The sequence below is a fragment of the Schistosoma mansoni genome, chromosome 1 (genome assembly GCF_000237925.1).
Source record: "Schistosoma mansoni strain Puerto Rico chromosome 1, complete genome".
Taxonomy (NCBI): Eukaryota; Metazoa; Platyhelminthes; class Trematoda; order Strigeidida; family Schistosomatidae; genus Schistosoma; species Schistosoma mansoni.
Window position 1 is genome coordinate 54,583,420 of NC_031495.1, and position 14,988 is coordinate 54,598,407.

General features: G+C 36.9%; 1 protein-coding gene across 1 annotated transcript in view; it reads right to left on the bottom strand.

Moving 5' to 3' along the window:
- Smp_172990 (putative leucine rich repeat-containing) overlaps positions 1–5,394 on the bottom strand; it is a gene marked incomplete at both ends in the record, with an annotated part of 28,023 nt that extends 22,629 nt beyond the window's left edge. The window contains 2 exons of the mRNA XM_018794879.1: positions 3,724–3,824; positions 5,235–5,394. Coding sequence (XP_018649247.1) covers positions 3,724–3,824; positions 5,235–5,394 — 261 coding nt within the window. The remainder of the gene's footprint in view (positions 1–3,723; positions 3,825–5,234) is intronic.
- Between the last annotated feature and the right edge of the window lie 9,594 nt (positions 5,395–14,988).

Below are 14,988 nucleotides of genomic sequence, written 5' to 3' on the forward strand. Positions count from 1 at the left end.
CCAATCTCTTCTCTTTTATCTCATATGCCTCGGACACATTGCACCCTATCAGTAATTTAACGTCTTCGTTGCCAACTCTTGGGAGGGTCACATCGCTCAAGTGAGATCGCGATATGAAATATGAGTATCATAAATTATCTATCGTCTAAAGATGAACTAGAAGCTAAATTAGACCAGTTATATAAGATGGACCTTGAAGAAGACCCAAATCACTGTGCGCCCATGTCGGTTGAAGATCGTAAAGCCTTGGATGCCATGTCCAAATCTATACAGTTAGTGAACGGGCATTACCAAATAGCTTTGCCCTGGCGTCACCAACAAAGCCTACCTAATAATAGAAAACTAGTGATGAGTAGATTAAATTCCTTGAGAAAACGGCTCATCCGTGACCAGAGGTTGCATAAGGAATACGTTAATGTGATGGCACAGTATGTTGAACGAGGCTACATCGAAAAGACTACAGAGAACTAAATTAGGTATCGGGTCTGGTATTTACCGCACCACCCTGTCTTCCATCCGAAAAAACCTAATAAGCAAAGAATCGTATTCAACTGTGCAGCACAATACGCCGGGACGTCTCTGATTAAAAACTTGTATTCTGGTCCAGACTTAGTTAACAATCTGGTAGATGTCTTTACCAGATTTCGGCGACATCCAATAAGTCCCATGGCAGATATTAAAGCCATGTTTTATCAAATGATTGTCCCGCCACAGGATCGCGATGCCCTTAGATTTTTATAGTGGCCGCAGGATGACATAAGAAATGAACCAGAAAGCTATAGGATGAAAGTACATTTGTTTGGTGAGACCCTGACCTCAAGTTCCGCAACATTTGCTCTACAAAGAAATTTTCTAAATAAGGAGCCTATTTTTCCCAAATGTACTATTCAGACAGCGAAGGAACAGTTATGTGTTGATGATTTATTAACTAGTGTTGATATGTTGGGAGAAGCTAAATTTGTATGTTCTCAGCTGATGGAAATGTTACGTTTAGTGAGTTGTAATCTGTAGAAATTGGTCAGCAGCATTGCTGAATTAATGAAGTTTATTCCAGAGGAATGACTGCATGTTAAGAGACGAAGACATTTGTTTTTCTATGAAAATAGATGAAAGCACTCTGGGATTACAGTGGAATGTTCGGACCGATACGATCCTCAGGGTATGCTAATTCTATGTGACTCCTACAAGGAGAACCATCTTGTGTTATGTAGCTTCTATGTTCGACCCAGTTGGGTTTATAGCTCCAGTTTTTTTACCAGCTAAATTAATTTTGCAAGATACTTGTCGGCAAAATGTGTCGTGGGACGCAGAGCTTCCTAGGGAGTGTGTTATGAGATGGGACTTTTGGCTCAGAGGTATGAAGCGCCCAAGTGAATTGTTACTTCGTAGATATTTCGTACCAGAATCGTACAAACCACTGGCTACTCAGATTCATTGCTTTGCCGATGCCTCAGAATTTGCATATGGTGTTCTGCTGTCTGCTCGTTTTGAAGATGCCTCCCGTCAAGTTCATTGTTCCTTTCTATTAGCTAAGTCCAGGGTTACCCCACTGAAACTTATAACAATTCCTAGAATGGAATTAACAGCTGATGTACTGTGTCCTAAGATCAGAAAACACGTGGAACAAAAACTGCGTATCCCGATCTCTTCTGTCACTTATTGGACGGATTCATTAACCGTACTTCATTGTATAAGAAATACAACCAAAAGACTTGAGAGATTCATAAGCAATAGATTAGCGACGATTCACGAACTGTCTACAGCAAGCCAATGGAGATATGTTAAACGTAAACAGAATCTTGTAGATTATGCTTCGCGTGGATTGTCGCTAGATGATAACACTAAACTAAATGAGTGGTTTCACGTACCGAACTTTTTATGGCAGAACGAAAGTGGATAGCTAAATTAACGCGAAAAGGAGAACCATGCTTCAGTCCATTTGTTTACAGAAGAAATAGGCAAGACACCAGAGGGGAGTTATTTAGACCAATTTTTGGATCGATTTAGTAATTGTAAGACCTGGTCCAAAATACTGAGAATATTCGCTCTATGTATACGGTCAGTCCGCAATATGAGGATGAGATTAGACAGAAGACCGTTAATTCTTGGTAGATTGAGATTGAAAGAAATTGATAGTGCGAAGTAGAATATAAATAAGTTGGTTCAAATGATCTCATTCCCCATAGAGATGGAGACACTAAAGCAAATACAGCATAAAGACGAGCACGGCAATACATGTGAATCGCAAGAAAGACCGAGGAGAGTAGGTGGATCTGTTTCGAATAAGGAGATGACACTCCATCTAATGTCTGCTGGTAAGAAAATGTGAAGTAGCGTTGCGCTTAGGAGCCAGATAAAGAATCTTAATCCCTTCGTAATAGATGACGTCATTCGAGTAGGGAGACGACTTCAATTATCGTGCTTGCCGTTCGAAAGTAAGCATCTGCTCATACTTCCTAGTAATCATTTTTTTACCGACTTGATCGTAATGCACTATCATCTGCAGAACGCACATTCTGGTATCACTCACACCCTGAACAGTTCGCGAAAAGTTCTGGATCATCAAGGTTCATGCTGCTATCCGAAGAGTCGTGAAATGGTGCTTTATATGCAAGAGACTCAATAGTATTCCATGCACACAAATTATGGCTCTACTACTTCTGGGTTAATTAGCTTTGATATGGTTTTTTAATTTGATCAATAGTCATTTTCATTGCTTAAACTTATCCACACTTATTATTATTATTATAGAAACCTTCAAGGGTTTCGGAATACTTATTTAGCATTCACCCCTATTTATTAATTCATAACCAATCCATATGATTACATATATTACATGATTTCTGATTTGTAATTACATTATCTCTCGTACTCCATGTTAATCACATTAATTTTTATCATTTATCGCACAATCTCAATTAACGTATAAACTTATTCAAGTTAGCGCTTGATATTAATCATCCCAATATTAATGATTTTATTTCATTTTATATTACAAACGATCGTAAATATACACGTTATAATTTTAAATAATATACTCTGCCTTAAATCAGTTTCTGTTAGTATAATGTTGAAACTAGTTAATGTCTTTAACGAGTTACATATAGCATAAAATTATGGGCAGAATAGCATTTACAAATGACTACAGAAAAAAACAAATCGATTTCACTCCAGTTTTATACCAAATGGCCCGCAAATGCTCTGGTATGATCGAGAATGGAGAGAGTCCGTTCTCCCTCTCTAAATCCGCTCACATGGCCTCGCATATACAGCAACTGCCATGGAAGTCCTAAGCACTGCCTTCTCGCCGAGGGTGTTGTTTACAAAATTGAGAGGACGAAAAGCGAATGTGCGGCGCTTTAACCGGGTTGGTGGATGTGGAGTGTCCACCTAGGGGAGTTGGAGAACCCTGATTCCAAATTAATGGTACACATGGGATCCTGAGGAAACAGAAGGCGTATGAACCTATTGTTGGTCACCGGTTCCCATGGGACTTTATCTCCCAACGTTACTCCGCGCCTGGTGGACTAGACCTCTAGGTCAAAAGTTCAGGCAGTGGTCTCCTAAGAAAATCACCTGTTTTGGTTTTGGCTCCCGAACAGTACCCCATCCCTCATACAAATCGAATGACAAAGTGTGGCGGATATACATTTGGTGCCTCCTTGTATCAATGTTTGTGTTTAAATAAATAAATAAATTATACTAAATAATCAAAGAGCTCACCTTTATTTGTTCCAACAAAAAATTAATGGGAGTTATTCTATGCTCAAAACAAGAAGAAAAGTACGCAGCCTGAAGTTCTTCACTTGAACAATTATCTGGAACTGAAGGAATAAAATGAAAATACTAGTTACGTTAAAATAATAATGTTTGCTACAAGAAATAAAAGGATATGATACAAACCAAGTCAAGTAAACAACGAAAATATAAAATCCAACAAACCGAATGATTGAGCAAACAATTTAAACCTTATCGAACTCAATTTAAACATTATATTTAGGCTATAGTAACTACTTGGCAGAAAGGTGTATACATGCATAAGTGTGCATCAACCCAGGCTGTCAAATATCCCACCGTTAATAAGCTTTTTTATCACCTCTTAAACAAAAACTACTCTGGTATTCATTTTGATAATTTCATCCCTTTATGCAGATATGGTGCAGAAACTGCGACCGATGCACAAATCCCTCAGGTTCTATGTTGCTTATAACCAACCAACTATTGAGACAAGGGGAAATTAACAGCGAAAGGACCAAGTAAACCAAATTAGTAATATTAGTGGTAGTTGTAACTGAAGATAGAGAACATAGTTCGAGAACTAATAAAATCGGCATGAAATAATGGCGTAACGATTTAGAAAAGGCCTGCACTACTTTAATAAATATTTTTTTTCAAATCAATATGAAAGACAAATTCAGATTTAAGCCAATTTAAATCACCCAAAGCATGTACGAGATGCTGAATGAAGTAGTCTACATTTGGAATGGAATGTATGATCACAGGATATTATGTCAGATCGCGAATCTTTTCGAAGTTGTATTTAATGTAACCACCTATGGAGATATTTATAAGGTGTAGTCTAAAGCTAGAGAAACAAACTGAATTTGTACATCTGAATGGTGGCAAATTAACAAATTAAAATAAAGCTACAAACAATCCCAACATCCAAAAAGAAAAAGAACTAAATAATTAACTTATGTGATCTAATTAGACTTTGGATCAACTAAATTGTGATTAGCTGCTGAGCTGTCTTTATCTCTTGGACATAATTGAAGGTAGATATAAATGTTTATGAATCTTATAAAAATGAATATTGTCTGCAAAGTAAAATACAGTTTTCTATCTTTTATGTCACTCATTTTTAACTTGATTAAATATATATGGGGCGTCCATACGGTTTTTCATTATCTTATCAATCCAAGTGTTTACTATGGTCGCCTCATAGGTCCGAGATACAAAAATAGCATGGAAGTTTTTGATCATTTCTGCATCAGAAACTATGTGTGCATTTGATAGGAAACGAGTAACATCCACATTAACCTTCACTCTTAATCTGGATGAAAATAGAAGTTTCATAAACAATACCAAAACTTTAGAATGTTACTTCTGTGTTCTACTGTTATCTATTTGTAACAAACCCCCACTGCTTTCTGAAATTATTCGGTACAAAGCATTTCCACACAAACAGAAAGTAAAAGCTAGTTCGCGAAAAAGAACCAAAAATATTTAATTACTTAATCGGAACGGTTCTAAATAGTCTGATATAAGTTTGTCATCTTCAGGAAAACGAACTCTGCGTATCGATTTGAAAGGTGCATCAGAATTTGATCTAGTTAACTTTGCTTCTGAATGGCCACAATGGATAGCTGACACAAAGTCGATATTGTTGGTCATTAGGTTTTAGTCCTTCTGAAAAATTAGTTATGAAAATAGAATACAATATATAAAAAGTGAATCAAGATGATCATAAAAATAAGTGGATTTTTTAGACATGTTAAATAGATTTTAGTAGAAAATCTTGAAAATTAGAGTAAAGGATGTAATATTATTTTAATTCAAAACGAGGCGAATTCTTTTCTTGAACTAGTTCCAGTATTAACAGAGGACTGACCTAAGGCGACTACAAATCATCTACAGATGCATGAGGTATATTAGTAGTGGAAAACACTAGACTTTTAACCAGTAGGTTACAAGTTTACACCCTGCCCTAAATACTTAAGACTGGACAACTGGATAGTGTCACTAGTTTTCACAAAAACAATCCAACTCAAGAGAGATTAAATAATCTTGAATTCGATGTTTTATTAAGAGACCGTATCAACACTAAATCCATAAAAAATTGAAGCATGTGCAAATTGTATGAAAATGCAAACATTTTCGTTGAACTGGGGAATTACTATATATAGGAAGCATCAAAACTGTTAGACAACTTATTGTGCGTTTGTAAAGGGTAGTGGTTCGTGAGGATAAGTGCGAACTCGTTGTCTTTGGTACTATGATGATACGACTGTCTAATTGTCTATCATGATTGAGAAATATATCCATCCATTGGTTGCTTTTAGGTCTGTGTGATCTATTTCTATTTATTTCGCAGTTTATGAGTTCTAAACGTTTATAAAGTACTTCAGGTGACGGAACTTTGAAGGCGACGACATTAAAACTAGCAATGAGTTCCACAGCAAAAGTGCATATCATTGACCAGATCCTCCATCATTTAATTATTTATTTATAAAAAACATTTTGGTACATTAGGGAACTGAACAAATTGTGCCACACATTAGGTAATAGTAAGCAAAGAAACTAAGGAGGTATGATGCAGAAAAGCAAGATTTATTTCAGTTAATGGAGTTCATCTTTTTATCTAGAAATTATAAAAGTAAAACGAGGTCACCACTAGCTCCTAATTTAGTCCATGTCTAATAAAGTCTCGAGACAGTGAGCCCAACGACCTTTAGGACCGCAAGTGGAAAGTCACTAGGGACCAACAGATGCTAATCGCATGCAGATATGTTTCATACTATGGCCCCAAGTCACAAAGCGACTACCATTCAGCCTTCTTTCCACCCAATCCCAGTGTCGGCAAATAGTGTTTGATGTGGAAGCAACTGGAATGGTATTTATAAACAAAACCAAGTCACCAAAATTGGTGTTTTAAGATGGTGGTATCAAAGGAACTATTATCACTGAGACAAACACATAATACAGGACCTCGGCATTTCGGACGTGGGGTTGCCGTGCAATTCTACAGATCCAGTGATCAGAAACAATCACCGAAATATATGTAAAAAGACCGTAGCTAAATGCCGTACTATTTACGACAGTTGGCATATGATAGCTGTGCTTGTCCAAAACAATTGTTTTCGTACTTTAAACGGAGAACAAAACGTAGTGATGGTATTCCCCCATTAGTTACACAAAAATTCAGATTTACTAGCTGAATCACATTTGGCAAAAGTTGAGGCTTTATCAAACTATTTTGGTAAAGTCTACGTTTATTGTTAAAAATACTTGTCCTAATCACATTGCTGAGATACCAGCCATAGGACCTGTACACATGGCTGGGGAAAATGTTCTTCCATTGATCACTAACCTCAAATCTTGTAAGATACCGGGCCCTGATGGGTTAAATCCACGACTGCTGTCATCTCTCGCAGACGTTTTTTCAAGACTACTCGCGATGCTCTTCAATATATCCCTTTCCCTCACGCAACTCCCTGGAGATTGGAATGATGTTATAGTCAGTCCTATATTTAAAGATGGTCATCAATAGATCGTATTCAACTATCGACCTGTCAGTCTTACCAACATAATCGTTACGTTACTTGAAAAGATAATTCGGGTTAAGTTACAAAGTTAAATAGATTTGTACAATCTGTTAACTTCCGAGCACCACTGGTTTCAAAACAAGCATTCATGCTCGACCAACTTACTTATTGAGACAGCAGCCTCAGATAACAATCTGTCTGTTGATGTGATATTCACAGACTTAAGCAAAGCGCTTGACAAGGCTTCACACTTGGTCTTATGCAGAAGCTCTCGAGCTTCGAAATGACGCGCTGAACAGGAATGAGTAGGAAACTTCTTATGTGACCACAGACAGATAGTGAGGGCTAGTGGGACGCTATCCGAATGGAAGCCGGTCAAAAGTGATGTACCCCAAGGCACCATCTTAGATCCCCTACTTTTTCTTCTCTACGTCAATGGATTACCACTATGGCCTAAGTCGTCGACATTATTTTTTGCGGATTTAGTTAGATGGGCTCGAGATTGGGGCTTAGAAGTTAATTCTAGGAAGAATGTGCTCATGCACATCGGACACGGTAATAGTTACCAGTATACTATTGACGGTACATCTCTTCCATGCGTGCAGGAACAAAGGCTTAGGGGTAGTAATAAGTCACGACTTGAAGAAAACTACGCATTGCAACACAGCAGCTGCCAAAGGGTTTCGTGCACTATGGTCACTTCGCCGAGCCTTCAAATGCTTTGATGAGATGTCTCGAATTTTATATCCCTCCTATTTAAGACCACACTTGGAGCATTTTATCCAAGCAGATGGCCAATGTCTGATTAAGGACACTAACTTACTTGAGCGTGTTCAGCGTGTGGGAACAAAATTAGTAAAGGGTCTTTCTAAACTCTCTTACGATGACCTCTTAAAACGCCTAAAGCTTTTCCTTTTGTCGCATCTTAAGACACGAGGTGACCTTATACTGGAATTTTGTGTCTGTAATGACGATTTGGATGTTATTGTGTTGGGGTCTTAGAGATGGTGTAACACAGTGACTTGAGACGTTATCAGATATGGCTCAGAATAGAAGCCAGTGGCGATCCTGCTGTAACCTTCTTTTGCTTTCTCTCGTCGAGTGGTCAGTGACTGGAACACCTTACCCGAACAGGTGATATCAACCCTACCAGTGAACATTCTCAAGGAGAAGCTTAACCTTCACTAGAAGGCAAACTGTCAGGATTAACACAGGTCCACTAACCTACTATCCCTATTACTGAAGACTGAACAACCTAAACTCAAGTCAGGCTTTTCAGGCGCAGAGCATAACTGCTCTCACTAACCAGTTGTATACCTGACCCAGTCAGACTGATAGATGGTTTTGAGTAATCTGTGAATTATGACGAAAGCCAACAGTTAGGAAGAAATTGAATTTAGACCTACCCCAACATAGTCGTTGTATGAAATACAGGTCTTTTCACAGAAAGATACGACGGTAACTCTATTCCGGAACCACGGAATAGTATGTTTCTAGAACCTTTTCGAACATGCCATTTGTTCAAACGACCCAGTACTTGCCACTGACTTTGGGAAAAAATAGCCGGTAATAGGTGGCCTGGGCCTAATGACGTGTGACATTCAAAAATCTAGAGGGTGTGCAGGAAACTATTTGGCGTTTTCATGGCTCTCGACAAAATACTCCAAAATAGAGAGTTTCTAAAACTTCACATATCTTGCAAAGCAAAGCATTTTTTATTCGCCTTTTTGAAAATACACAGACAACTTTTGTATGCAAATTCACTAAAATGATTGCAGCCATCACCATGCATTTACATTGATAATTATCAACTAGAATCTTCGTTCCAGAAGGGCTACAACTGACGTTAACGTGCACATACGACTTAATCTGCTAAGGTTATCCGGCTATAAAAAGTATTTTTATTTGATAAACTAACACTTAGATTACCGATTAGCTAGATTTAGAAACAAAGTTTATTTGAACATTATTTATTGTGAATAAAAAGAGCGATTATATGCTGAAACATTGAGTATTTATAATGCTCTTTTACTCAAATATACTAGACTTCCCAGACTAAAGTGAAATTATTTCGGGGACTTTACTGAAAAAACCACTCAGATGAAGTAGTAATATGTACCATCACATTATGAACATGACAAGAGTCTGTAAATAGGCTTATAAACAAAAAGACTCACCAAAATAACATATAAAAGGTCCACAGAACACGAGTTACCTAACCAAATAACCTAGTTAGAAGACAACCCATGACCTAGAGAACAAAAACCGCTCATCCTGAACATTGTCCAATAGCTTAGATGATTGTTTACTATTAGGAAGCTTTCACTTATTCTTCTGTCTTAAATGATAAGCATAGAATTTCTATCAATCTATATTAATTTGTGCGGTTTATAACACCTCAGAGCTACCACCTCTTCATGAATATATCAAAAGGTGCTGATAACACGTGTTGTATTAGCGAATTCCAGGAATTCACTACTCGGTGTGAGAAGCGGAACTCCAGACGTAAACGATTTGACCTCGATTTTTGAGCCTTCTTATAATGTTCTCTCAAGTTATCAGTCTCAGACGGAGGGAAAATATAAGACATATGAATACCAAGGTAATCGTTCGATACACGATAAGCCAATATGAAATCACTTCCGTAATCTGCGGCAAGATAACGTAAATAGGTTAAAGTATCTCAGTCTGTCTTCATGAGATAGAACAGAGAGATCTTTTACCGTTTTATTCTTTCGTTGCTGGACTCGTTCCAGCATATCCGCCTCATATTTGAAACATAGCCTCTCTGCTTGAATGCCATATTCCAAATCAGATCTCACAGAAGTCGGGTATAATACTTTAAACAGTTCTTCATCCAAGCATTAAAAAGACCTACGAATAGCCCACAATGCCCTAAAGACCTTGGCACCAGCATTCTTGCAGTTGTTTGTAGTTTTGAGGTCTCTCCTAATTACAACTCCTAAAACTGCTTCAGTACATTATTTTGGGTAACATGACATCACACATTGTGTAGTGATACGTATCATCATAGTTATTCGGTTGGATCACCAAACTCTTGTTAGAATCCACTCTTAGTAACCACCTGCTCATCAATGCAACAAATGAATTGAGATCACTGAAGGTGCACAGGTATTGTAGTTTGACAACACTTGACCAGTAACACCTATAATTGAATCGCACCCACCCAGTGAAATCAAGAGTCAGAAGCGAGGAGGTTTGAATGTATATTTGAAAGGTTATCCATATATCGAGAAGCGACTGACCTAAACTAGCTAACGATCTGAGGAGAAGTTGAACACGGAGTTCCAGCACGTGATCTGGTGTGGATATATGACCGAGCGCCTTCAGCTACGTGAGTCCATTAAAACTAAAGTGGTCAGCATCCAATGTCGAACACTTACGGAACTATTGATTTTAGGGATTTGTTTACCGCTACATCATCCAGATATATTATTATATCTGACATGCTGTGTATGGGTCTCCAAATCTTTATGTCATCGGCAGACAGTAGAACAGATGATCTGGCTTGAAATGTCGAAGTTATCTGAAGACTTCCTTTTTCAACAACTACAAGATCCATAGGCAAGCCGCCCTGATCAGGACTGATTGTTGGTCGTTCCTCATTTCCAGTAAAAAACACTACTAAAATATTCCGATAAAGCTTCGGCTTTTTGTCGTAATCACTTGCCAATATCGACGAATCTTCTTGTACCAGAAGAGGTGAGATTCGATCACTTCTCTGAGTTCGCCTATTGATATACGATGATGACCGTATAGCACATTTTTACAATTCATGACCAATTGATTTCATATGACTGTCGAGTCTTACTTATAAACACCTTACAAGCATTCCTAGTCATACACTAACTGGATCGGTGTGGGTCTAATCTAGTGATGAACACCTTCCAATGCTCTTTCCTATGTCTCGGAAGTTTATTCACTTGATTAGTCATACATGGTGGACAGTTAACCTGTCTACGTTCCACTGTGTATAATATAAACGAGGACGCGACTGAATTAAGCTCATGTTTAAACATATACCATACTTTTTCAACTGGCGAACTTGAGAAAAGGTCCAGACTAATGCTACCTAATAATAAATTATTTATTCAACATGATCAATTATGAGATAGTCGTTATTAAACAACAGCTTATATGTTCCAAGAAGTTCAGATTGGGTTCAAAAACTGAATAAACAAGGCTTGTACTACTGTGATGATCATATTATTGTCAAGCGAATTAAATAACCAATGAGATGGAATATATGGTCTGTTCAAAACAGTACTGTTTCAACGTCTCACTGCATCTTTATCTTACTGTTGATGAAGATATGTCTAATAAATTTCTCCAAGAGACAATATTTGAGGTGAAAAATTCATTCGATGTACTTTCAGTATGACAGTAATCTCCTACATCAATGTACATGTGACCTTATTGCTCCGATTCTCTACAGTCAGTTCTTCCATCATGTTTGTGTTATGGTATACTATTCCCTAAATAGTTTTAGTGGCATATTTGAATGTAGTGCAACTCTTTACAACTTCTTCTGACTAGGCTGAGCTAGATACGATTGCGCAAAGTGAGAAATTTCAAGACAATGTACAGAAAATTCTCAACCAGTTATACCGCAGACAAATGAAAAAATGTTCAACATACTAGAATTTAATTATACACTTTATGATAAATGAAACAGAGCTGATGCACTGTCTAGAATCCCGTTTTAATTAACCCCAAGGTTTTAAAACTCTATTGATTTGCTTGTCTGTTTGAACTTGAGTTGACTGATATTTCGGATTATCTGTAGACAGATTATCGTTCTTTATTTATCTGGAACAAATTTCCGTGTAGATAAACGATTAGGTTTGTACTTTTTAACTATTTATTAGTTGTATTATAGATTTAATTGTTCCAGTTCCTTGTAAGATTTTACTGGTTTAGAATGAACTCCGGAACTTTAAGGCTTTCTTAATATACTATACGTATATTGATGTTTAAATTGTACCTTGAGTACCGCAAGATAATTGTGTTTCACTGTCTTTTGGTGTGATTGTACTGAACAAGTATACACGTTGGTATTGTGGGGAAAAGGTTAGTACACGTGGTTGGAATTCCGATGGTTTTCCTACATTAATAAGGGTTCCCTTGGAGTTCTTACAACTTTATGGAATTTAAATGGGAACCGTCAACCTAGTACACAAATATCATTGTATAGAAAATTATATAGACCGCATTACAACAAGCCACAACTACCAGATTGTAGGCAATATCCAGTGACAACCTTCTTCAAAGTAAGGCACCATATTCGAAAATATTTATTCTGATGCTATCCACTTGTGATCTGGTGAAGATGAGTGAGTCAGAGCCTTAAATGTCGAAGACTTGCAGAAATATTTACTTTGGGGATTCATTTGTTGCTACAGCTCACTAGTTAAAAATGAAAAGTATATGGGATAAAAACGTTCACCGTCAACATCGCCGATTCGATGAAGCGATGATTAGTTTGCTTACTGGAACGGTCTTATTATCATATAATGCTGAAGTCTTGAAAAGAGGGCCAGATTAATGCTACCTAATAATAAATTATTTATTCAACATGATCAATTATGAGATAGTCGTTATTAAACAACAGCTTATATGTTCCAAGAAGTTCAGATTGGGTTCAAAAACTGAATAAACAAGGCTTGTACTACTGTGATGATCATATTATTGTCAAGCGAATTAAATAACCAATGAGATGGAATATATGGTCTGTTCAAAACAGTACTGTTTCAACGTCTCACTGCATCTTTATCTTACTGTTGATGAAGATATGTCTAATAAATTTCTCCAAGAGACAATATTTGAGGTGAAAAATTCATTCGATGTACTTTCAGTATGACAGTAATCTCCTACATCAATGTACATGTGACCTTATTGCTCCGATTCTCTACAGTCAGTTCTTCCATCATGTTTGTGTTATGGTATACTATTCCCTAAATAGTTTTAGTGGCATATTTGAATGTAGTGCAACTCTTTACAACTTCTTCTGACTAGGCTGAGCTAGATACGATTGCGCAAAGTGAGAAATTTCAAGACAATGTACAGAAAATTCTCAACCAGTTATACCGCAGACAAATGAAAAAATGTTCAACATACTAGAATTTAATTATACACTTTATGATAAATGAAACAGAGCTGATGCACTGTCTAGAATCCCGTTTTAATTAACCCCAAGGTTTTAAAACTCTATTGATTTGCTTGTCTGTTTGAACTTGAGTTGACTGATATTTCGGATTATCTGTAGACAGATTATCGTTCTTTATTTATCTGGAACAAATTTCCGTGTAGATAAACGATTAGGTTTGTACTTTTTAACTATTTATTAGTTGTATTATAGATTTAATTGTTCCAGTTCCTTGTAAGATTTTACTGGTTTAGAATGAACTCCGGAACTTTAAGGCTTTCTTAATATACTATACGTATATTGATGTTTAAATTGTACCTTGAGTACCGCAAGATAATTGTGTTTCACTGTCTTTTGGTGTGATTGTACTGAACAAGTATACACGTTGGTATTGTGGGGAAAAGGTTAGTACACGTGGTTGGAATTCCGATGGTTTTCCTACATTAATAAGGGTTCCCTTGGAGTTCTTACAACTTTATGGAATTTAAATGGGAACCGTCAACCTAGTACACAAATATCATTGTATAGAAAATTATATAGACCGCATTACAACAAGCCACAACTACCAGATTGTAGGCAATATCCAGTGACAACCTTCTTCAAAGTAAGGCACCATATTCGAAAATATTTATTCTGATGCTATCCACTTGTGATCTGGTGAAGATGAGTGAGTCAGAGCCTTAAATGTCGAAGACTTGCAGAAATATTTACTTTGGGGATTCATTTGTTGCTACAGCTCACTAGTTAAAAATGAAAAGTATATGGGATAAAAACGTTCACCGTCAACATCGCCGATTCGATGAAGCGATGATTAGTTTGCTTACTGGAACGGTCTTATTATCATATAATGCTGAAGTCTTGAAAAGAGGGCCAGATTAATGCTACCTAATAATAAATTATTTATTCAACATGATCAATTATGAGATAGTCGTTATTAAACAACAGCTTATATGTTCCAAGAAGTTCAGATTGGGTTCAAAAACTGAATAAACAAGGCTTGTACTACTGTGATGATCATATTATTGTCAAGCGAATTAAATAACCAATGAGATGGAATATATGGTCTGTTCAAAACAGTACTGTTTCAACGTCTCACTGCATCTTTATCTTACTGTTGATGAAGATATGTCTAATAAATTTCTCCAAGAGACAATATTTGAGGTGAAAAATTCATTCGATGTACTTTCAGTATGACAGTAATCTCCTACATCAATGTACATGTGACCTTATTGCTCCGATTCTCTACAGTCAGTTCTTCCATCATGTTTGTGTTATGGTATACTATTCCCTAAATAGTTTTAGTGGCATATTTGAATGTAGTGCAACTCTTTACAACTTCTTCTGACTAGGCTGAGCTAGATACGATTGCGCAAAGTGAGAAATTTCAAGGGATACTATTTCTAATGAATCGAGCTGCTACTCTTTGACACTTATTTGTCTTGTCGGCTTTTACCAGTGTAGAGCTTTCAAAATCAAACTTTTTTATTGTTTATAGACTGAGAGAGACAAGTTTCCGTGACAGTAACTACGTCCTGTTCAGTAGATTTTATCTCCACG